Genomic DNA, 26270 nt, shown 5'->3' with positions numbered 1-26270 from the left:
TCTCGTCAGAAGTAAATTCTCAAGCTCTATTGGTTTTACTTGATACCTCTAAACCATTTAATTCTCAGAATGGACGGGTTCAGTTCAATGGAACTTAGTCCTTGCTCTATTTCAAACCAATTGTGAATGATGAGATTTGAAATTTTCGAGCTAGAAATGTTATTCTTGTTTCCTTGATTAAGTTTAGAGCCTTTCCGATGAAAGATATTTTGTGCTGCTTCTTCGAGTTGAAATCAGTTTCTGTCCAAGTAAGACTGTTTGATCAATTTTCGAATTATTAATACTAGACTCAAGGAAATGTTAGAGCTGTGCTTTTCTGATACACACAAGGAATAAGTTCATAAGTCCACTCTTGAAGTAAATGTGATATTAATTAATTAGTTCAATTGGCATTTATATCTTAAATACGAGAAATAATTAAAGAAATGAGGAAACCCGAATAACTTATAATTTTGGATTTGGATTGCCAGTCAATATTATTATGGGTTTTTGGCTTTAAAAATCATAAACTTTTCCTGAATTCCGGTTTTTCCCATCAACTTTAAGATTTGTTTTTAAAACCATGAAATTTCGATTTGTGTGCTTCTTTACACAACGGGTTGATAAGGCTAATTTCATGCATTGGTTATGGGGTTAAATTCTATAATTTCCTGAGTCTGACAAGGTTTTGTAAGACATGTGTGTAGAGAAAAGGCAAGATCCAGGAAGAAGATGAAATCGCCTGGAGAAGGAAGCTGACAGAGGAAGCAAGCAGAAAAAAGGGAAGAAATTCACTAGACGGAGGAGAATTCTAAACAAGGGCAAAATAGGAAGCACAAGGAAGAGTCTAGAAGCTCCGATCCTTATAAATAAGAGCACGCGCCTTACATGAGAGAATCCATCACCTTTAGCTCTTAGCTTAGCTTTCTCATTCTCTACACACACACACTTGGGGGATATTAGTTGGGGGGTTCACAGTCAGAAAATTCATCGGAGTTTTGTAACACCGTCTCCACGGAAGGCGAAGATACAATCTATTTTCTGCTTTTAGTTTATGTTTCTGAATTTCCCGAGACTTCGTTGTTCGAAGCTCGGTCGTATCTTGTTAAATTTCCGTTGGATATTGCACTCTTTTACTATGGAATTTACTGCTATAGTTTTGTTTCATGTTATCGCTGCATTTTCTGTTTGCTTTGGATGTTTTTGCGATTGATCTGTGTTGGAAGTTGAATTGTGCAGAGATTGTAGTTGATCGGTTAAATCTGGTTGAATCAGTGTGATCGGAGATGGACTTTGCTGTGAAATGTTGTGGATGGCTTAGATCCGGAGTGGATGAAGCGTTCAGAGTTTGGATCTGTTCATGTTCGCCCGGGGACAGGGAAAACGCCCGGGCAGGTCATTTTGGCATGTGAAAAACGCCCGACCGGGCGATTATGCCGATTTTTAGATTTTGTGGGCCAACTTTCTATTTTTGGACCCATAGTATAAATATCTATTGATGTCATTTTTCATTCTAGATAAGATTGTGATTAAGATATCTCCTTTGTGAGTTTTTCCTCTTTGAGGAATGTATCCAATTCCTTCCTTGAAGGTTGCTTGTTTCCATCTTTGATTGATTCAAGTAGAGGTATGCTTCAATGGAGTGTATCCATTGAGTAGTGGAGCCAAGGGGTGATAGAGCTAATGAAAGTTGCCTAGGGTTGTCTCCATCTTTTTGGTTAAGGTCCTATGGTTGTAGCTCTCTTATCTCATCTTTATACACATGCTTTCCATTCCTAATCTTCCATCCATTCTTGTTTAGATTCAATTTTTGTTGGTTGGATCTTTATTATCTTTTGTTTTGTGTTGATAAATTGAAAATCAATCTCACAAAAATAGTTAGATCAAGCATCATTAAATGGGTAATCCTTGGGAAATGGATCATAAAATATATGGATCCTTATCATGTGGTATCTAGAGCCTAGTACCCACTAGGTGTTTGATCTTTTGTTGCTTTGGGTTGGGTTATTTTTTTTCCTTTTGGTCTTTTGTTTTTGCTCTGTTTTTGTTGGGATGATCGGATTGATCAATTGTGCTTATATTAAGCTGAAATTTGGTGTGTATGATCTATGTTATGTGACCTATGTACCTGCAAAATTTCATCAAAACATTCCTTCGTTTGCCTAGTTAACTGTGGAGATTAACATCATTTCCCTGTTTTTGCATAGTTGGGGAAAACCATACAAAACATATCCAATCATCAAATATGACTATATATGGATATTTTTCCCTTGATCTAGAGTTGTTTGGGAATCTATCCACTAAAATTCATCCAAATTGGGCGCGGGGATCAATACCAAAAAAATTCATAAAAATCAGCCAGATTTCAGCATAAAGCTTCATCCCATGTCTTGTGTTCTTTAGTGTGTTTGCTCTAGGCCTAGTTTTCTTTGCTTTCATATGTTTAATCATTATTACTTTGGTATTTACTACTTGGTGTCCATATGTTCTTGAGGTGTATACCTTGATTGAGTTGTCCGGGCGCCAACGAGTGGGAATTGGATCGAGAGTGTGTGATACTAGCCCCACTATATTCTAAACCTACCGAGTGACATTGGTGAGTGACTTGGGGGGTGTTGGGATACTACATTGGGGTGAGTTAGCTTCTTAAATCTCTCTTTCTTATTTTACCAATCTCTAAGGCTAGTTCCTAGTCTTTGTCTTTGCGTTTGTAGGTAACTTGGATGCCTCCTATTACTCGATCTAACAAGATGGGGGACGTCCATGAGGAGGAAGTAAGGAAGGGGGAGGGCTCAAGTAGTTCCAAACCCGAAAGTGATCTTGTGAGCATGATGGCACAAATGATGAAGGAATTCAAACAAGAGTTGATGATCCAAATGGATGTGCGAGCAAAAGAATCCATTGCTCAATCAAAAGAATCTGAAGCCCGCATGCTTGCCGCCCAAAACACTTTATTTGAGGAGTTCAACACCTTGAAGGGAGGCCGCACATCTAGGACTCCTACTTCTAGGGGTAACAATCTACCTAATGTTGCCCCAGATGAGATGATGGAAGAAGTGGTGTATGAGGGATGGCAAAGGGGGGATGATAGAAAGAGAGTCAATCACATGGAGAATGATCGGTTTGGGGGAAGAAATGGTGTCCGTGGCCGTTTTAAAGGTGACTATGAATCAAGGTACCATGGAGATGGGCTTCATAGAGGATATAGTGGGAAAAGAGCTCCCAAGTCTCATGGAGAGTGGTATTCTAGGAGGGTGAGAGATCAAGTTAGCCATAAGGGGTTTGAGAGGCCAATTGAAGAAGAAGTCTCATATAGAGCTCGATTGAGGCCTACCTACCCACATGGTGGTGTTGACACAAACCAAAGAGGTAACTCATCAAGTAATTTGGCTGTACCCTCTTCTTTCCATTTATCACATAAGTCTCTTGATGTATATGGAAATGTCTCCTCTTCGAAGAGCTTAATCCAAATTAGTAGAAAAAAAGAACGCGAGAGAGAGAAAAGGCTTGAGAGTGAATGTGAGTCTAAAAAGCCAAGAGAGCGTGATAAAAGACAAGAGTGTGAGGTGCAAAAGTCAAGAGAGAGTGGTGGGGGTGAGAGAAAAGAAAAATATCAAATGAGAGAAAAACCACAAGCACAAGTGAGTAAAGGGTGCTTGTTAGATTCTAAGGTCAACCTTGGGTGGGCACCAAATGATCCTTTGCCTCTTGCCCTTGGTGAGGAAACTAAACCCTTACCCACTAACACTTCTTCTATGTCTTTTTGTGTTCATGAATTTGTAGGAAATTTAATTGAAGGCATGGAAGTGAGGCATCATGTTGTACATGGCTTGGAAACTACTCACCCGGAGAAGGAACAAGAGGAACGAGGGCAAGTGGATGAACTCCTTGCCCAAGGTTCAAGTGCACTATCCTTATGTCCTTGTGATGTTTCATTGAATGAGATTATATTAGAGAAGCTCCTTTGTGTTGATAAATTTTTTATTGATGTCTTGTGTAAAAAGTGGTCTCATGAGCTTGAAACTTTGAATGCTTAATCTACCTTTGCACCATATATTGATCCTTTCTTGGTAAAATCAAGCATTGAGAGACATGACATTTCTCTTGTGGCTTCTACCTTCAATGTTGGAGTGACTTCCTTGCATGCTAAGATGCCTAAACTTTCATTTGTTGGTAATTTTGAGCTTCATGTGTATGTGGATGAGGATACTAAGACCAAGAAGAGTAACATGGATAATGACTTTAGAACTTGGTGTTTCCTATGTCTTCATTGCAAAGTGGTTAAACCCTTCAATGGGATTGGAGTATTCTATGGCCGTTTTGTGAAGGATTTTTCCACTCATATGTCTCTTGAGGATGATGTTGTGACTAATGGCATAAAATTGCATCGTTCTCATGTTTGTGGTATTGTTTTAAAATTGTTAGAGCAATTGTGTGGGGCTAATTTGGAAACATTTCTCATGATACTTGATGTAGTTTTTTACAAGTATCATATGCATAGTGTTGTGTCTTGTCTCCATGTCATGCATGAAGGTTTATGGACACATTGCTCCCTTATGTTTGATAATCTCTTGAAATTGATGGGGCAATGGGATGAAATCCATATTGATGAACTTTGTTTGTTAAATGATAATCCTTATTGCAAACTTGATGTGTGTTGTGATGAACCTACTCTATGTGTTAAATATGGGCTTGTCAATTTGTGGAGTAGCTCTCATTTGAGCAAGAATGATGTATCAATGGTTCCTTATGGTCTTTTGTTGTTTAACCTTGAGGATAGGAATCTTGTGAATAGACCTTATTCGGTTACCTTTGAATATACACACTATGAGGACCCTTTCTTGTATATGCCTAGTCTTGTTGAGAATGCCAAATCTTTTGTGAAGATGTTCAAGGATTTGGGCATCATTTGTATGAGGATGATCGAACCAAATAGAAACAAGGTGCTTGGGGCATTTGTGTTTTGGCATGTTGATTGCTTTTATTGCATGTCCATCAAACCATTCAATGGAGTTGGGATGTTTTATGGTCTATTTGTGAAGAACTTTATATCTAATGGCTTTGTTTGGGATTACATTGTGAAGGAATGTCTATGTTTATTTGCACATATATCTTATACCTATATTGTGAGGTTGTTTGAGTTTTGTTATGAAGGGTATCTTGATGATTTTGTCTTGATTTCTTATGGGAGGGATTTGGACATGAATGGAATCATTAATTCGTGCTCTCATGTTTATTGTCACTTGGCCTTGAGCTTGAGGGAACATGAATTTGGAGGCCCACACAACGTCTTTGGTGTATTATTGTCTCTTAGAGCCGTTAGTGGTCTTAATCCTTTTCATCATACTTTCATATTTGATTTGTTCTTTTTCCATTTCGTAGATGTACGAAATCCGGATTTGAGGACAAATCCTTTCCAAGGAGGGGAGGATGATATGACCATGAGTGCTAGACGTCAAGGGTCTCCATTTCGGCGTGAGCCATGGGTTGATTGGGGCCCAAGGATGAAAGAGAAGACAAGCCAATGGTCCAACAAAGCTAGAGGGATTCCCGATGAGGCATTGAATAAAGACGGCTTGGATTTGAGGACAAATCCTTTTCAAGAAGGAGAGGATGATACGATCATGGAAGCCGTGTGTCAAGGATTTCAACTACAGTTGAATTCAACTGGAAATCGTCCTATTGAGATGACATCTGAAAGCTATGAAACTACCACCATTGTCTTCGTCTTGGAAATGGCTTCGCGTGGGTATCTCGCACATCCCGATCAGAGTCCGAATGAAGGAGTTATGGCAGTTTTACGGAAGTGGCGCAGAGAAGGCCGGGAGCTTCGGGAAAAACGTCCGACCGGGCGTTTCGCTTGTGAAAATCGCCCGGGGACAGGGAAAACGCTCGGGCAGGTCATTTTGGCATGTGAAAAACGCCCGACCGGGCGATTATGCCGATTTTTAGATTTTGTGGGCCAACTTTCTATTTTTGGACCTATAGTATAAATATCTTTTGATGTCATTTTTCATTCTAGATAAGATTGTGATTAAGATATCTCCTTTGTGAGTTTTTCCTCTTTGAGGAATGTATCCAATTCCTTCCTTGAAGGTTGCTTGTTTCCATCTTTGATTGATTCAAGTAGAGGTATGCTTCAATGGAGTGTATCCATTGAGTAGTGGAGCCAAGGGGTGATAGAGCTAATGAAAGTTGCCTAGGGTTGTCTCCATCTTTTTGGTTAAGGTCCTATGGTTGTAGCTCTCTTATCTTATCTTTATACACATGCTTTCCATTCCTAATCTTCCATCCATTCTTGTTTAGATTCAATTTTTGTTGGTTGGATCTTTATTATCTTTTGTTTTGTGTTGATAAATTGAAAATCAATCTCACAAAAATAGTTAGATCAAGCATCATTAAATGGGTAATCCTTGGGAAATGGATCATAAAATACATGGATCCTTATCACATTCGTTAGACCGAACGACATCACAACGAACTCGTAGTGTCCATATCTTGTGCGAAACGCACGCTTCGGTATGTCCTCCCTTCGAACTCTTAGTTGGTGATATCCGGACCTCAAGTCCATCTTTGAAAACACGTCGGCTCTTCGAAGATGATCAAACAGGTCATCTATCCTTGGCAGTGGATACTTGTTCTTGAGGGTTAATTTGCTCAACTCTATAGTCGATACACATTCTCATCGACCCATCCTTCTTCTTGACGAATAGAACAGGTGCACCCCACGGTGAGACACTAGGCCTAACGGAACCTAGGTCCATGAGCTCTTGAAGTTGTATCTTGAGTTCCTCCAATTCTTTTAGGCGCCATTCGATACGGTGCCTGAGACACAGGTGTGGCTCCTGGTTTGAGGTCGATTGTGAACTCCAATTGTCAATCTGGCGGCGGTCCAGGTAACACTTCGGGGAAAACGTCTAGAAATTCTCGTACGACAGCGACGTCTTCTACTTTCCTTTCCTCCTTCTCCTCTCCGTGGAGATAAACGAGATATGCAGGACGTTCTTTCTTCATCATCGCGGTAGCTTGCAGTGCAGAGATTATAGCGGTTTACCGGTTCCTCGAGATTCCATGGTATACGGTGGGTTCCTTTCCCGGAGCTTGTAGAGATATTTGTCTCTCCTTACAATGAATCGTCGCAAAATTCGTGGTCAACCAATCTATTCCTAAGATTACGTCAAAATCTCCCATCACCATATCTTGCAGATTGTGAGCGACTAACTTACAATTTCTACGTTCGAGCATATTCGAGAGATTTCTATCGTCCCACCCACTAGTGAAGACACCATCATCTTATCGATCAACAATTATCACATTAAAAGGCATGCATACTTCAAAATAAGCAAGTAACAAATAACATTTCGCATCTACTTTCAAAACAACCATTTTCTTCAAACTCACACTTTTTCCTCAAATTTCCATATCGCCTCTTATAACGATTTTGATTTCGAGTCTGGTGCTAACAAGAAACTATTTCATCATCTTCTCTCCAAGCATCCGATTACAACAAATACCTAAATTTTTTGCTTCATTATTTATGCATTGATCATCGGCTATTCGTAAACATATTTCCTTTCTCAAGAGATTATTGTTTAAGTTCGATCTTCTAGCGGCTTGTGACAGGTAGTTCGTTGTTGCAGAATATCTAACGTCTCGTTTATTGGTTATGTCGACGCTTTTAGTTGGTGTAAAATTTCCACGCGTGTTTGGCCATTGGAACTTATTCCTCGTGTGTATCCGAAAAGCACAGCTCTAACATTTCCTTGAGTCTAGTATTAATAATTCGAAAATTGATCAAACAGTCTTACTTGGATAGAAACTGATTTCAACTCGAAGAAGCACCACAAAATGTCTTTCATCGGAAAGGCTCCAAACTTAATCAAGGAAACAAGAATAACATTTCTAGCTCGAAACTTTCAAATCTCATCATTGAAAATTGGTTTGAAACAAAGCAAGGACTAAGTTCCATTGAACTCAACCTGTCCATTCTGAGAATTAAATGGTTTAGAGGTATCAAGTAAAACCCATAGAGCTTGAGAATTTACTTCTGACGAGAGCTCGAAAGACCATGAGATAGGTCATGAAAACCGGATGACACTGCAATAAATCTCAAATTCCATAGCAGACTGCCCGATCAAAATTTGTAAAAATTTCGGACAACAATGAATGATATCGTTCAAACATGTCAAGTGATGGAGTTTTGGTGCCCCTTGCACAGCGGAAGACTTGTACAAAACAAATAAATCAAATAAGGATCTATTTGACCGATTATGCGATTAATCAATTCACATGTTAAACAGATAATTGCATGCTAGAACGCAAATAATTCATGCTCAAAGAATATAAATCCTAAAACATGAATTTCTACGGTTTAGGGTTACCGATTTGATTCTCCAAAGAATCGTCGATTGCTCGCGCCTTCTCCACGTGATGATCTTCGATACTAGACCACAGATCTTCTCTCTGGTTCCCGAACTGTATCTCGATATCAGGGTGGGCGGATCTTATCAAAATACTAGGACTCGAATAAAGAAGACAAAAGAAATCCTTCTCCAATTAGGAGAGAAATTCGAACTACTCCAGGTAGAGGGGGACGAAAATTAGAGTAATAATAATAAAATGATTTCTGTCTCCTTTATTCTCCTATTTATATTATGTTCCTTTTGGGCTCAGACAGGGATCTATGGAAGGTTTTGGATATGGGCTCGCCCAATTAGCTTTTTACTAATTAAATTGAACCCACAATTTAATACAAGCTTATATTGGAATATTATGAGCAGCCACTACAGAAGTAATATTGAACTCTCCCCAAACAAATCCGAAATTACAAGTAATCCGGGTTTCCACTTTGTTTATTATTTATTTCTCGCGCTTAAGATATAAATGTCCATTAATTAATTAATGTCTGCTATGGACTTAATTAATTAATATCTTATTAATTCCAAGAGTGGAATTAGCAAGAAACATTTATTTATTATTCATAGAGTAATAAAACTCCAACTGGCCAGTTTTCTGAATAATAAAACCTTGTTCGAGCTCCTCTTGAGGACATTATCAAACGAGACTCACCTCGCGCACGTTTCAACATAATAGCAATCCTAGCACCGCTAGATATTAATCACCACTACCCAATATATCAGGATTATTGGGTTGCGAAAAACCCGCACCATTTGATAAGTCAAAGTAGTGCATAATCAATACCGTATGCTCAATGCTAACATATGTAGATTAAGAAATAGTATTTTATCAAGACCTAATCTTTCAGTAGATAGCATAAAGATACGTCTTGCTGTTAGATTCGTTCAGTGCTATACCACACCAATGTCATCTTATTTCAGTAAAGCTTAGAAATATGCGGACTGACATTGCAACCTTTCACGATAGGTAGCCAAAGCCTATCTAGGTTGTGAAATTCTTCTTTTTCTTTTGCAAAGCATTGGATAGATCTGACCGTGTTACCTTAAAGTGGACGACGCCCACAACCGGTCTACTAAGCAAAAGACTTAGACTTTGTTTACTTCTTATGCATTTTATGTTTGTAAAACATCTTATAAATGCACAAGCAAACACAATGTAATAATAATAGTGATTCTATTCGTGCGAAACTGCTCGAATAATACTGAATCGGGTTAAAAGTGGATTGTAGAGTTTTACGTATACAAGCAATATTCTATTCGCGCGAAACTTGCTCGAAACATGCTTTTCAGTATACCAAACCTAACATCAAGGCCTAAAACAATCAGTCGCAGCAGAATTTAGAAACATAGACAAATGTCATGAAGTAGCACTAATAATGGTTCAACGACATCATATTATTGAAAAATGAAATCGCATCAAAGGATTCATGGGTTTGTTGAGGGCAACTCAAAGTGATTGGAACTTTTCAAAATATTAACACGATCAAACCCGATAACGAAGAAGAGAACATCATAGCCTTAACTTGGTGTTGCAGAAAGAAAAAAATCACTGAACTAAAAAGAATTTCACTTCTGCAAGAAAGAACTGGCGAAATGAAGAGGTTAACAAAAATTCCAAGAAGAATATTCCATCATTTGAAGAAAACAGGTCTGAAGATGTGATCATACTGAAAGTCATAACTGCAAACAACTTTAGGAATGAAGTTCAATGGCGGAAGCTCATAAAATCAAATATCGTCCTTATGAATGACGAATTAAAGAAGACTACTCAATCAAGATGTCCACAGTTACAAGGGCAAATACCAATTTTCAAGCCAAGTGAGTCATGACTCGATATAGGAAAAGAAATAATGGACATCACTTACAAATTGTGAGTCAACCAAGGTGTTTAAATAGACAAGGGCTCACGGTTATTCAAAACGTCCCGAAAAGAACTTAGGATCCAAGTAAGTACTGTTGATTTAAAAATCGATCATTCTAGCTACGAAGCTCGCAGTCCCTCGCACATTTTTCGCGAGCCTGAACATGGTAACATCGTTCTATGAAACTGTGGATTCCGAATTGAGATTCATCTTGTCGTCGAAATTAATAACTATTTTTTATCGTCGCATCTTCAAAGTTTTCTGGCCATGTCACACGGTCATTTTCGAAATACCTTGCCATTATACACGTGGTCTTAATGTGTCATAAACGTTGTCATATATGTGTCGCATTGCCACTTTCGCATGGTATGCTAGACTGCATAGTTTTATTAGATCTTAGGTATGATCTCGCCATTGTAAGGATACACAAAAGTTCGAAATATATATATATATATATATATATATATATATATATATATATATTTGGTTCTATCACTCAGGAAAGTGAAATTGCAGTTGTCAACTTGCAACTGAGTTCTAGCACGTTCAGTCTGGCCTACTTCTTAGGCACTCTATAATTTTAAGCATAGCTTGAAGTCTCATACTTTAACATATATTTGATCATTACTTAAATGCTACCCAAGCTTCATAGGGCTTCTAATTTCGCAACAAAGTTCAAAAATTTCACACTTCACTCTCATCGTGGTTCGATACGATACCTTGTACTTCATCGGTTACGAATTTTCACCACACAAGCATCATCCATATATTGCACAATCAACATGTTTATTTGAATAGTATATTTCACCACATAAATCATTTGGTGTTCCTTAGCATATCAAGCATCGTACATCAGCTCTCAGTCAATCAATCATTCATGGAATCGCATTTCATAAATCATGCAGTTCATGCTCATCTGTATCCTAATCATAACTCGCAACTACACGCGTATCATGCTTTGCATTTCACAGTTTCATAGTCATAAAATTTCAACCACATAGGCATAAAATTGTGTCTTTCATGGAAGCAACATGAATTTTCTTCAAGTTAATTTTGCAGTTTCGTAGACGTAATAACAAATTTCAACATCAACCAATACAAGTTCACAATCATACTTCAATATCCATCACATTCAACGCCATCATGCCTCACTGTTAAACAAAAGCAATTGTATATTCTTATAATGTCTCCCGTTTCATATCTTCACAACATTTTCCAAAAGCCATAGTATTTACTTCACATTTTCCATAGATGTCGTTTCATCATACAATCAAGCAATCAAAATCATGCAAAATTTCATTCATCCAACTCATAGAGGTCTTGACACATATTCACTTTCATTTTTGGCATAGTCGCAATTAGTAATTCCACATTCATGTATATTCGTCATTTCATACTCCAAGAAAATCTCAAAAACGTCACATTAACTTTCATTCATTGTAATTTCCAACATTTTATGATTCAAATCAATATTCATCAAGATACCTGTTACCTCATTCTTCGTAGTTGGACGGGGACGAGTCGTGGTGTTGAGCCTTCGACGATTATCACTTAGTCAATTTACACGTGCTTAGACTTTTAACTCAATAAGACTCTTGGGTCCAAAGCGGAAAGAACTGTGGGTCTGATACCAAACTGTCACGACCGCCCTTCTAGGGTATAATAAATGCGGGCGATCGCGACCTAGGCGGACTTAAATGCAACAAAGAACATAGGCTAGAGTTTCATTAAAAGGGTTTGACCAAGGTATTTAATGAACAATTAAAATGATAAAAGTAACAGCTTAGCAATGAAATCCAATGAAGAATAGATATCAAAATTTATGCTCAAAACGATAGGGGCTTAATGTGATCTAAAATGTATCATGTCCCAATATTCTAAACAAAATGAAATAATTTTAAACTCAATCAAACGATAAGAAGTTTCATGTTTCAGTGGAAGCATCCAAGAGAAGAGTGAAGTCATGTATGAAGACACAACTACACTCGGAGTTTCAAAACGACCATATTATTCAATTAACTTGCTCAACACCGCCAACCGCTCGTCGCCGCTCAACCTGCACATAGGGAAAACACATGCAGAGCTGAGTACTATAAAGATACTCAGTGGACTTATGCCGAAAACAGTTTTATCAAAATATTATTTATCATGCCATTTTCAAGTGTTCATCGGGGTTTTATCTTTAGAAATGCCCGAGGCACAAAAATATTTCCTTCATTCAAAACTCACGGTCGCACAACCATTTTTCTCATCGACGTTTACCATATGCTCATTCTACATGATAAGGAATGCGGCTGAAAACCAGGTCACTAGACCGGCCAACCTGTACGCCGGCACACGGTCTAACATTGGTGTACACTAATCCAAGTAGAGTTTGCGGCTCTACGAGAATCCGAATTCCATTTAATTAATAGTGGCAGAGCCACAAGGGATAGGCACGACAAAACAAATCACGACATGATAAACACAGATTTCATTCTCATCAATAAAGATTTAGGACGTTGTCCTTATTTCAAAAGAAAAGCCCACCTCGACTTCTTAGATCTCGAGTACTTTCTTCCCCTTGCTATCACGCTGAGAGCGCGAGTTATCACCTTTAAATTATGTGTATCACAAATCAGTCTCAATCATTGACTCAAAATCATGCATGTGCCCAACGTTTCCCTTTTCCCATCGATTTGTTTATATTATCATTCAAGATCAAGACATGCTCATCATATCAATTTATTCGTACTACAACTCCAGATCTATCATCAAATCATGGCCACGCATGAGTGTTTTTCAACACACATCACACGCACACACACAAACACACACGTCGACACGCACACACACAAACACACACATCGACACGCACACACACACACACGTCGATCCACACACACACATGCATCTCATTCATCAATTGGTTTCCCCTTTTCACTCGATCTATATGCATGAGGGTTCAAGAACATCGATTAATCGATTAGATGAGAAAAGATAGATCAAAATACCTCTTCTTGATAGAAACGATCAGTAGAAACAAGTATAATCTTGATTCTTCAACAATTCTTGAGGCTTCAACTCAAATTCTTCCCAAAAGATGAAGAATTCTTGGAGAAAATAAAAGAAAATTTGAGAGAGAGAGGATAGAGTGGGAGGCGTAATTTTTGATTCTAGGATATGGCAAGATCTAGATATGGTAAGATTTGCTAGGATATTTATATTTATCCATGGAAGGGAATAAATAAGAGATCAAAAAATATAATAAACAATTCCTTTTTACATAAATAGGAGATTTTCAAAATCTGTATAGTATAAGCATAAGGGTCAAAAATTTCATGGAGAAAATAAGGAATAATCGGACTTTGGATTTAATTTGGATAAATATCCCAAGCAATTAATTAAATCCAAGAAAAATAGAATTTCTTCTCCAACATTAATAGGGGCCAAATAAATAGTGATGCTCATATTTAATCTCACTCATCCCTTCAGAAATAATTTACCACAATATATTTCACCACGCATCAAACATTCACACAGTCACGTCACAATTTCAACCATTTTCACTTCCACCTCATATTCTCAACACATTGACCTTTCAACGGCCACGTCATATACTCCACGTCTTTGATTATTCAACAACCACGTTATATACTCAATGAATTTGACTATTCAAATCAAATCTCAACTCCGAAATGCAATTAGGTCACATAGAAATCATTCAATTAATTCACTCATCATTTAATTCACATACTTCACTGCATTAAAAGCATTTAATGCAAAAAATTAATTCTTCGCAATTTAGGGTTCAGAAAGTAGGGCATTACATTTTGGTATATCAAAGCAATGCATAAGCAATACCATATGCTCAAAGCAATGTTGATAATCAAGATCTTCGTCTTTCAGCAAGATAGTATTAAAGACATGTCTCTCTATTAGATCTGTTCAATGCTATATCACACTAGTGTCATCTTATTTCGTCAAGGCTTGGAAATATACATACTGATTGTGTTATCTTAAAATAAACGACGCCCATAACCAGTTTACTTAAACAAAATACTTAAAATTGTTTTGTTTCTTAGACAATTAAATATGTAAAACAGTCATTAAATGTAAAAACATAACACATTGTAAAAAAAATAATTTATTTTATTCCTTGAAAATAAACAAAGAGTTTTTACAATATATAAGCCCTCGAAAAATTCTTAACTGTATACAAAACTCTAAATCTATACTCCCTTTGTTCCATTATTAGTGTTGGAAATTTTTTTTTCGCACTCGTTTTAAAAAAATAATAATAAATAGTTAAAAGTGGATAGAGAGTGAACTAAGAGAGAGAATAATGACACATCAAAAAAAAAAAGAGAGAGAATAATGTAATGAAGAGTCTTCTCTACATTATTTTCTCTTTTACTTTACTCACTTTCCACTTTAACTATTTCTTGATACTCCCTCCGTCCCTCTGTAGTACAGACTTTTTTTTAGGCACGAGATTTAAGAAATTTTGTTAAAAGTGAGTTAAGTGAAGGGAGTATAAAGTAGGAAAGGAAAAAGGTGGAGAGATGAAGAGAGAATAAAGTAAGAGAGAAGAAAAGTTGATGCTTTTTACCAAAATAGAAAAGTACTCAGCTATAGTGGGACAACCAAAACAGGAATTCGACTTAGCTACAGAGGGACAAATTGAGTATAATTTTTTAAAGAATGAACTACAAAAATAGTAGTGCAAAAATGGGGTTTGCACCCTTTTGGTACCCAATGTAGGAAAAATCAAATTTAGGCACTTGAATTGGGAAAAATCGCAATTTAGATACCTCTTTTCATCATTTTGCCCTTGGGATCATTAAGGGCATATCAGTCTTTTGTCTTATTAGCTAAAACACCTAATTTGTGATTTTTCCCTATACCTAAAACGTGATTTTTCCTTCTTCACATACCAAAAAATTGCAAACCATATTTACCATTTATCAAAATAATAGTAGTTTTTTACAAATAATTTAATAATTTGCATGGTTAATTGGGTCAAATTTTGGATTTATACCTCCTTTCGTCCCAACTAAGTTGATACAAAATTTTTGACACATAGATTAAGAAATTGTGTTGAAAAATAAGAGAAAAGAATAAAGTAGGAAAGATAAAGAAAGAATAGAGTAAGTGATGAAGTAAAGTAAAAGTGATTGGATGTTTTGTTTTTTGTCAAAAAATGAAATGACTCAACTTTGTTGGAACATTCCAAAAAGAAATACAACTCAACTTAGTTGAGACGGAGGAAGTAGTATTTTTGAATTAAATATTGGCGCAATAAGATTTTAATATTGAGAGACATATATGTTCATCTAATAACATAATATGTTCTTGGGAGTATTTAAATGAGAAATCAAGAGAGAGAGGGGTAACGAGACAGAGGAAGACGATCTGGTACGACATCAAGAGAGAGAGAGAAAAAATGATTTGAGAAAAATTCAAGAAATTACCAGCGATGACTGAATTGAGAATTGCAATTTATTTTGTTGCAGATTCTTACAATTTTTTTTGCCAATTACTGCACATTCGTCAGTCATGTGTCGAGATCAATTTTTGTGAATGATGTCAGTCATGGAGTTTGAGATCAGTTAGTTTTGGTGAATGACGGAACGAATGTTTTGAATAAAAATAAATATTTGTCTTAAAAAATAGGTTAGTATGAGGGTATTTGTGTAAGAACATATTTGTTATATTTCAAAATTAATGTTGACAAATAATCAGACCATGGAGACCAGATAATTAATCTGAAATATTGGAGTTTATTATCTTGGGCTTCATTGGGCCCTACCTTAATCATAGACTTTGGAGTAAATAAACTATGCTACCAAATTATCAATAATATAAGTTAGATAAATTAATCTAGAATTAACATCAAACTATACCTTAGTTTAGCCAATTAAATAAAAAAATAAGACACAATAAATATATGATTTTACACATAGACTGAGAGGGATCGAAATCTAGTCCGAGTCCACATCCACAACATCACCAATTGCAACAGATCCAGCCCTTCTGTGAAAGGAGCCTGACGTTGCACGAACACGGCCTAAGCACACGACAACGTGCCCAGCCGCTGTAATGACATGTCACTAAATAGAACATACCTAATTCAAATCTTGTTTTATTTGGAAGATTTGATAATCGAGTCCTATGATAAATTCATTTCCATGTATATCTTCTCGGTTTTTCTTGTTGGCTCTTACCCGAGTCTCGAACTATGCAGAGTTGGAGTTTTATAAATACTGGAATAAAGGAAAATATTTATTCTCACTCACTGTTCTACCAAAACATTTGAAACCTTAGAACTCAAACAAGGTTTCGCAACGTTTCATTTCTTATTTTCGTGTTTGCAAATTGTGTATTTACATAGCTCGGCAAGATAAAGCCTATTACAGAAATAAAGTAAATTGTCAATACATTATTAACATATTAAATTAAATTTTGGATTTTTATTTTTTACTAAATTGGAAAATCGAAATTCGCCAAAAATTTAATTCAAGCTAAACTATAATCCAAAAAATATGAACCATTTTTTTCAGCAGCACGGCCAATCGCTGTCTACCCACTTTATCCATGTCCAGCTCTTGGAGCTGTTTCGAAGAGGAGAATGGCTTTTTAAGAAAGCTAAAGAAGCCGCCACTATTTGCGATGCTGAGATCACTCTCATTGTTTTCTTGGCCACCGGCAAGCTCTTCGACTACTCCACCTCCAGATTCTCTCTCTCACTCACACTGGATTTATGTTTCTAGGGATGGGAATAATTCAACAAAGTTCCCCAACCACGAGATTAAAGTTGGCACTAACTAACTGACCATCTTTTACAATGAGAAGATTAAAACTCAGAGGGACCTTTTTCTAGTTAATTACTTAAACATGATTAAGAAATTAGCACGTGGAGCTCGGGATTGAATCAAGGCAGCTACCAAAGAGAATAAAATTAAGATTTAAGACCATCTGATCTAAATGTATATATAGTGAGTTGAAATATAAATCTAGTGTGTGTGAGAGAGAGAGAGAGAAGCTGGGGCTGGAGTAGTCCAAGAGCTTGCCGGTGGCGGAGAAAACAATGAGAGCAATCTCAGCATCGCAGAGAGTGGTGACTTCTCTAACTTATTTGATAAGTCCTCTTCTCGCTTCCAAAATGTAACCAGCCTTGTTGTCAACTTCACCTCACTGCAATTTGCATCTCATCAATTTTATGACTCCAATGCGGTTTAAACCCCTACCAATTTTTTTTTCCTTATTTAAAAATGTGTAGGAATTGTCGAAAATCATCTTTCAAGCATATAAATTTATAGAACTTTTATCAGTGTACATGATTTACACGGTGAGGAGTGAGGAAGCGGCTTAAGCTCCTGCAAATTATATTTTCATCTTTTTCTATTTTAAAATGCATACAAATTATCGAAAAATTATCTCTAATTAATCGAACTCATTCCTACAAAATTATGTTGTTTAAATTTGGAAGGTTTAAGAAATGACATCACCTGAGGAAGAGAAAGTCAAACTGCCAATGCCACCAGCCTGAAAGCGCAGGTTTTCTCTCGGTCAACGTATATTTTGGAAGTGTATCCAACTGATCAGGATGAGATCCCCGACCTAGCTGAGTCGTTGGCACGATAACCGGAACCTGGTATCAAAAAAATATTCCTCAACCCACTTCTACTGATTAGTATAATGGAGGTAAGGGTCGAATCCCACAAGGATGGACACGTTCGGATACTGCGGTGACATTCCTGGGTGTTTTTGGTTAGCTACCACGCTTGGGTTGAGATTTTACCTAGGCAAGGAATAAAGGTTGTACTCTACTGACTAGTATGCGTGAAAATAACAGGCATGTGGTTGTGTTCGTGAAAATAGGGGATAAGGTGTCTCAGAGGTATATGAAAAGTAGACAGTTACTAAAAGAGGAAATTTAGACAACAAGGTATATCTGGTGGCTGGTTGGCTCTCTGACAGGTCTGGAAGGTACAACTGAAAAGTAGGGAACAAAAGCAAAAGTAACTTAAAAGTAAAGTGGTCCAAACTAAAGTTGATTTTGACGTTTTCTTCTTCACCAAGCATTAACAGAAATCATATGCATACAAACACCATAACTAAACTCAGATTCATGACTTCAAACTCAAGATCAATTGATTTAAAATACTCAAACTTAAGATGGACGGCAGACTGCAGTTTTACCTCTACTGACTGACATGCAAGGTGGTGATTACAGTGCGGATCGAAAGACTCATGCACGAAAACTCAGACTGAAACATAACTATAAATTCGATCAACAACCACAGATCTAGCTTACTCGAAAGAAAATACATGCACGCACTTAAAAGTTAAAAGCGATAACTAAATCTAACTTTCCTAGGCAGAATGAAGCAAACTCAAACCAAAGAGACATTCAGAATAGAAATTTCATAGCTTAAACGTTTGGATCTTCACTAAGTACTTCAAAAGGCAACCAAGATAAATGTTTGCAATAGATCCAACGAAGTAAGCAGGTAAAAATTAAACTAGAAAGCAAATAACGATTGTTTTGCCACTCCGGGCGGTGATACTGCTGTACTACTACGACAAATTGGCTGGAACGGTAGATTGATGACTTCTCCGGCAGACTCTTGGACGTCAAGTGACCATAGCTGTGGCGAGGAACGAGAGATTGGATAATGCTGAAGGACTGATCTTCTAGAGAATTCTACTAAGTGTGTATGAGAACCGAACTTGCGTACTTCGAACTCTTCTATCTCTCTCCAAGTGGCTTCTTTTATAGGGAGGTTTGCCCTTACTTTTAGGGTAGACTTCCTTCACTATTTGACTTTTCCGCCCTTGTTAATGATCATCCCAGCTATCCTTCTTCTCCATCTCGAGCCTTTTCTCCGGCATGCATCCTGGTCAGTATTGCATCCTTCTAGCGCTCTTTTCACTTGCGTCACCTGAATCGTCTCCTACTGACTTGGATCCCTTAATCCTGCACACTTGAGCAACTGTTTTGCAGATAATACATGCATTTCACGACATACTGATCAATAACCAAAGCTTAAAATACGACTTATCAAACTGCTCACACTTACCACATGCTTGTCCTCAAGCGTGAAGACAAACAAAAAGAAATAAGTCGAATTCGAGCCTGGTTACTCCCCCTGGCCGACTCTACCTAACTAGACTCAAGACTCTAACTCAAAGAAAAAGAAAAAAAAACAAACAACGACACAAACATATGACACATATAAATAACTTAAACACGTAGAACATGCTATATTTTCAACTATCCCTCCCCTTTAGATCAGGTTCAATCCGGCCTTAGGCAGCCTTGAACTTCCACCGTCCCCCTTTTCTTCCCTAGTCAGTATATCCGCTTGTCAGGATCACCCAATCCTAAGCCAAACACTGGGTTCACACAGTCACTCATTCCTCACAGAGGATGTTAGGACTGTTTCCTCTCAATGCTAAACCACAGATGCTTCCGACTCAGATCCCACGTGCAGCTCCTGAAGATCTTTAAGGCTTGTAACGGGGCTATTGGGTTGTAATGTTTGGGGTGGTTGTTCCTAAGGCTCTAAGGTTCAAAACCTAACTACTTATTTTGATGAGGGAGAACTGTGTGCATTTGGGCTTCTGGCTAAGGCTTCTTCCTCGGCTGGACAATTTCTGACATTGGCTTCCAACTGGTCAGTAGCTTCCTTGTGGCTTCGCCACCCTTATTCCTTCTTCCTCCTTTCTCTTTTTGTGGTCAAGTATCTGCGACCATTTTCTTCGATTTTCTTTTCTGTGGCTTTGCCACCCTTATACCTTCTTCTATTTTTGGGTTTAGAATTTTTTTCAGATCGATTTTCTCCTTCTTTCTTTGCTTTTATTTTCTTCAGCTGGTTCCTTTTGTATGTCCTCCTGGGCAGTTGCCTCCTTGCCTTATGCCTTGCACACACACAGTTCCAATGGCTGATGGGTTATTTCGGGGTATAGATCAGGTTAGAAAATGGGGTTCTAAGGATAGGTTTTTTTTTTTTTTTGTGTGGGGGGGTTTCCTACTGCCTTCAGGGTTTGCTACACGCGGTCACCTCGCCCTAGACATCATGTGGTAGCCACTCTTCTTTTTTCAGTGTTTAGTGGAAAGCTGTTCCACTTTGGGCTTCTAACTCACCTTTTAAGAGGGCTTTCGTGTCTGACCTAAGGGATGGGTTTTTCCTTCATACTTGCATCATCTATACTGACTAGGGTTTACTGGAGGGGGTGGTTTCTGTTTTCCGGCATGCTGAAGGTGTCAGTTCTCTGTCCTCGATGGTTTCGCATGTGAAATTGGAGTGTATCCAACTGATCAGGAAGAGATTCCCGACCCAGCTGAGTCGTTGATACGACGACCGAGACCTGACTTCAAACAAATTTCCTCAACCCACTTCTACTGATTAGTATAGCGGAAGTAAGGGTCGAATCCCACGAGGATGGACACGTTTAGATAACTGTGGTGACTTTCCTGGGTGTTTGGTTAGCTACCACGCTTGGGTTGAGATTTTACCTAGACAGGAAATAAGGTAGTACTCTACTGACTAGTAGGTGGAAAAATAACAGACATATGGGAGTGTTCGTGAAAGTAGGGGACAAGGTGTATCAGAGACATATGGAAAGTAGACAGTTACTAAAAGAGGAAAGTTAGAAAACAAGGTGTATCTGATGGCTGGGGCCTTTCTGACAAGTCTGGATAGTACCTCTGAAAAGTAGGGAACAAAAGTAAAAAGTAACTTAAAAGTAAAAGTGGTTCAAACTAAAGTTGATTTTGACGTTTTCTTCTTCACCAAGTATTGACAAAAATCATATGAACACAGACACCATAACTAAACTTCAGATTCATGAATTCAAACTCGAGATCCATCGATTAAAATGCTTAAACTTGAATTAAACGGTAAACTGCAACTTTTACTTCTACTGACTGACATGCAAGGTGATAATCACGGCTCAGAAAAGAAACTCATGCACGAAAACTTGACTAACTTAGCTACAACTTCAAATCAACAACTCTCGACAAGAAATAAAACTTAGAAATTGAAAGCAATGACTAAATCTAACTTTCCTAGGCAGAATGAAGCAAACTCGAACCAAAGTGACATGCGAAATAGAAACTTCATAACGTGAATGTTGGAAAATAACAAGGTACTTCAAAAGAGCAACAACGATGAGTGTTTGCAAGAAACTTAAATGATGAAAACCAATAAACTTTAACTAAGAAAGCGATTAAGATTGTTTTTTGCCACTCCGGGCGATGATACTACTACACTGCTACGGTAACTGGCTAGAACGGCGGACTGATGACTTCTCTGGCAAACTTCTAGACGTCAAGTGACCATAGCTGTGGCGAGGAACGAGAGGTAGGATAATGCTGAAGGATGGATCTTCTAGAGAGAATTCTACTAAGTGATTGTCAAACTCCGAACTGAACTCCTTCTCTCTCTCCAAAATGGCTTCTTTTATAGGGAGGCTTGCCATTGAATTTAGGGTAGACTTCTCCCGCACTTTGACCTTTTTGCCCTTGTAAAATAATCATCCCAGCTATCCTCCTTCTCCATCTCGAGCCTTTTCTCTGGCATGCATTCTGGTCAGTATCGCACACTTCTAGTGCCCTTTTCACTTGCGTCGCACGAATCGTCACCTACTGACTTGGATCCTTCAATCCTACACACTTAAGCAACTGTTTTGCAGATAATACATGTATTTCACGACATACTGACCAGTAACCAAGGCTTAGAATACGACTTATCAAACTACTCACACTTACCACATGCTTGTCCTCAAGCGTGAAGACAAAAAAGAAATAAGTCGAATTCGAGCCTGGTTACTCCCCCCGACTGACTCTACCTAGCTAGACTCAAGACTATGACGCAAAAGAAAAGAAAACACTAACGACACAAACACATACACATATAGTTAACTTTAACACATAGAACAGGCTATATTTTCAACCACCCTTCCCCTCGAGATCAGGTGCAATCCGGCCTTAGGCAGCCTTGAACTTCCGCCGCCCCCCTTTTCTTCCCCAGTCAGTATATCTGCTTGTCAAGATCACCCAATCCTAGGCCAAACACTGGGTTCACTCAGTCACTCATTCCTCACAGGGGATGTTAGGACTGTTTCCTCTCAATGCTAAACTACAGATGTTTCGGACTCAGATCTCACATGCAGCTCCCGAAGGTCTTTAAGGCTTGTAATGGGGCTAGTGGCTTGTAGCGCTTGGGGTAGTTGTCCCTAAGGCTCTAAGGTTCACCAATAACTACTTATTTGATGAGGGAGAACTGTGTGCATCCGGGCTTCTGGCTAGGGCTTCTTCTTTGGCTGGACAATTTCTGACATTGGCTTCCAACTGGTCAGTAGCTTCTTCGTGGCTTGCCACCCTTATTCCTTCTTCTCCTTTCTCTTTTTGTGGTCAAGTATCTGCGACCATTTTCTTCAATTTTTCTTTCTGTGGCTTCGCCACCTTTATTCCTTCTTCTATTTTTTTGGATCTGGAAACTTCAGATCGATTTTCTCCTTCTTTCTTTGTTTTTTTTTTCTTTTCTTCATCTGGTTCCTTTTGTATGTCCTCCTGGGCAGTTGCTTCCTTGCCTCATGCGTTGCACGCACACAGTTCCAGTGGTTGATGGGTTATTTCGGGGTATAAGTTAAGCTAGAAAATGGGGTTCTAAGGGTAGGTTTTTTTTTCGGGGGGTTTCCTACTGCCTTCAGGGTTTGCTACACGCGGTCACCTTGCCCTAGACATCAAGTGGTAGCCTCTCTTCTTTTTTCAGTATTCAGTGGAAAGTGGTTCCACCGTAGGCCTTTAACTCACCTTTTAAGAGGGCTTTCGTGTCTGACCTAAGGGTTGGATTTTTCCTTCATACTCGCATCATCCATACTGACTAGGGGTTACTGGAGGGGGTGGTTTCTGTTTTTCGGCATGCCTTATCTCCCTCAATTCCCCTCACCGTCAGTTCGAGGCAGTTGAGTTTTAAGCCCATTCATAAAACATAACACATAATTCATAGACCTAAACAAACCTAAAAAAGAAACTAACATGTACTGACTCAAATAACACATATATACATGTCATACTGGCCATTTGCTCCCCCCTCTCACTTCACAAGTGTCTGCCCCAGATACGGACTGTGAAGTGAAAAGTGGGAATGACTAGTATGACGGACACACACTTATAACAAACACATATTATATCTAAAAACTTCTCACACTTACACTATGCAATAGGCTAAGTGGGAGAGTTTCAGATATAAACATAGATGTACAAAATAGAACAAAATATTTACAAACATGATATATAACATATAAACTCCTCACACTTAGACTACGCAGTAGGCTAAGTGTGAGGTAACATGCTCACGACTAAACACAAAGAAAAACATAATAACATATGCACCAAAGAAAGACATAATAACATAATAAAAGAAACACTAAAAAAAAAATTAAAAAGAAAAACTAACTGGTCAGTTGGGGTGGTTCGATCAGATGTTCCTCCTGCTCCTTCTTGGGGCAGGGTTTTGTGCAGGTGGGTCCGTTTGTTCTTCCTCCGCAGGTCCGGGTTGGTTGTCATCACCTTCTTCTTCCTGTCCGGTGGTTCCAGCTTCTTGTCCTCCATGTCCACTTGGTCCAGCTTCGTTGCTTGCTTTCCCTCTTGCCAACTCTTTTAGTACGCTCTCCATCACTGCTGTCAGCTTCGCCATCTCTGCCCGCGATTGTCTGTTCTCCTCAGCCAGCTCATTCACTGCCCGCTCCAGATTCTCTTGCCTCAGCCTCTGCGCTTGGTCGATCGGGGCAGCTTGCACCTCCTGGCCTTGTTGTGCCCTTCCCCCAGGGGCTTCTCCCATTGGGTAGAACTGGGGTACTCCTTCTCTGTAGTATACCAAGTTGGTGCGGACAAAGAAGGGTACATCAAATAGGCCAGGAGCGTCGACCATGTACATTGGAGACAAGTCCTCTGCCTCTGTTATGATTATGTTGTTGCGCACGAAAGCTCCTAGGATGTTGCAGAGGGACAAGTTTCTGGTTGGGTAGGTGGCTATTAGATGGCATTGGTAGGCTGTCCAAAATCCTAAGTGTAGTTTTCTTCCACGCTTAGCACACCACACTAGGTACAATTCTGTCATGGACGTTCTGGCGGCTGAGTTACTCTGCCCCAGCAAGTTGTAGCCTAAGTAAAGCTGCACCAATCTTAGCATGGAGTTGTTGAAGTGGGTGGATCTGGATTTTGTGGAGGCGAACTGGCCAGCGTTGGGGTGGGTTAGCTCCTCCCAGGCTTCCTGGGGCTCAAATTCTACATGTCGCCTTGGTACCCCCCTCTCACGGCTTCTCCAGTCCGGACCTATAGCCTCCTCCAGGCTACACATTCCCAATCTGACAGTCCACTCTATCAAACTCATCGACAGTTCACCACCGAATATCCTAAAGGAGATTGACACCTCGTCTAGGTCTGTGGTTACTTGGAACCTAAACGTGGTGAAAAACTCCTTCGCTAATCTCACAGATATCTTTGGGTCCCTATTATCTAACAGCCACTCAAAGCCCAATGCCTCTATACTGGCCAGGAAAGAATCACGTACAGACAACTCATCCAAAGAGGGTATATGGAGTACCTTTCCGCATTTGACTTGTTTGCTACTGTCATCCTTGTCGTCAAATGCGTCCTGAAGCTTTTGGGTGTCGAAGTGCTTCATGTCCTCCATAAGCTCATCAGTGAGCGTTACCCTCCACCGCCGGTACACGATCCTTTCTACTGGAGGGTGGACTAGTTCAAAGTGGTTGTCTGGGAGCTGCTGCTCGTGATAGTCTTCTCCTTCCAGAGAGATATCACTCTCTGAGTCAGAATCCTCGCTGGAAGTGTAGTCTGTGTCACTTGATCTCTCTTTCTCTTCTGGCTCTCACATCACTATGCTTGTATTGGCAGTGCGCTGCTTCTTCTTTACTTGTTTTGTTTTGACAGGGGCTTTCCCCTTCCTCTTCCTTTCCTGAATGCTCTTGGTTCCTTCGATATCCATTGCCTCTGCTTCCTCGTCGGCTTGTGTTGAAGTGTCCTCCTGAGCGGTAGGCTCGGCCACCATGCGGGCACTAGTATTACTTCTTGCTGCCTCCTCCCGACCTACTGACTCTGATGCGAGGTCCAGACCCTCAGCCACCTTGTCAGTATTCTCCTCCTGGACAGTCGGCGTTGCTGATACTGTCCCTGTTGCCATTTGGGTGTCCTCCTGGCTAGCATTCGAGGGCTCCTCCCCAGGTTTTGTAGGATTAGTCTTCTCGTCATCACTCGAAACCTCCACTGCATCTGCTGCCTTTTCCCCGTTGTTCTGCCTTTTCCCCGTTGTTCTGCCTTTTCCCCGTTGTTCGTCTGTCCTCTCCTCCACTGATTTGTGGACTTTCCCTTCCGACTTTTGCGCTTCCTTTGTTACTTCCTCTTCCCCTACTGCCTGGGATGCGAGGTCCAGTACCTCTGCCACCCCTTCAGGGTTTACCACGATTCGATCCCCTTTTCCCAAAACCGCTTGAAATTCTTCACCCGTCATTAACCCTTGCTTCCTGGCTGTTTCGTTCAGATCTATCTCCTCCTTCGCTGCATCGATTTCTGCTTCAGTGGCCCTAATCTCCTCTGCTTCATCTTTCTTGCTCTCGCTTGCTCTCCCTCCACCTTCCTTATCTTCTGTTTCTCCCCAGTTGGGATCTTGATAGGCGGAAAGAGGGCTGACGTCTAGCGGCTCTGTTTGGTGTATGAGAGAAGGGTGGGAGGGTTCTGCTTGTGCAGCAATTGTTGGGGAAAGATTTTCGGACGTTGGAATTGAGGTTTTTGGGGTGGTGGTGGGTGGATTTTATGTGGTTGTGGTTGGGGGTAGGGTTTAATGTCGCCGGCACTCCTCCGGTTAAGCCAAATCCGGCTAGGGTTGTTGCCCAGTCTCTGTTGGGGTCCTGTTGGCTTAGAAACGCCGCCAGTGCGTCTAGAGGAATCATCGCCGGGATTTGTGCCGTCGGCGGTGGTTGTGATCGTTGTGGGCTTGGC

General features: G+C 39.4%; 1 protein-coding gene and 1 pseudogene across 1 annotated transcript; one reads left to right on the top strand and one right to left on the bottom strand.

Annotated features, from left to right (window-relative positions):
• Positions 1-3023: 3023 nt before the first annotated feature.
• Positions 3024-5382, top strand: LOC148924326 (uncharacterized; annotated as a pseudogene).
• Positions 5383-7937: 2555 nt separating this feature from the next.
• On the bottom strand, positions 7938-24948 carry LOC148924325 (uncharacterized). The gene is made up of 2 exons (XM_089059054.1): positions 24052-24948; positions 7938-7967 (listed from the first exon to the last, which is right to left on the bottom strand). The coding sequence occupies exons 1-2, from the start codon at positions 24946-24948 to the stop codon at positions 7938-7940; spliced, it is 927 nt and encodes a 308-aa protein (XP_088915180.1).
• Between the last annotated feature and the right edge of the window lie 1322 nt (positions 24949-26270).

This window comes from Salvia hispanica, chromosome 5 (genome assembly GCF_029641045.1).
Source record: "Salvia hispanica isolate PSC_SH4W2 chromosome 5, Shi_PSC_v1, whole genome shotgun sequence".
Classification (NCBI taxonomy): Eukaryota; Viridiplantae; Streptophyta; class Magnoliopsida; order Lamiales; family Lamiaceae; genus Salvia; species Salvia hispanica.
The sequence above is the reverse complement of the archived record's forward strand: the minus strand, read 5'-3'. Positions and strand labels throughout refer to the sequence as shown.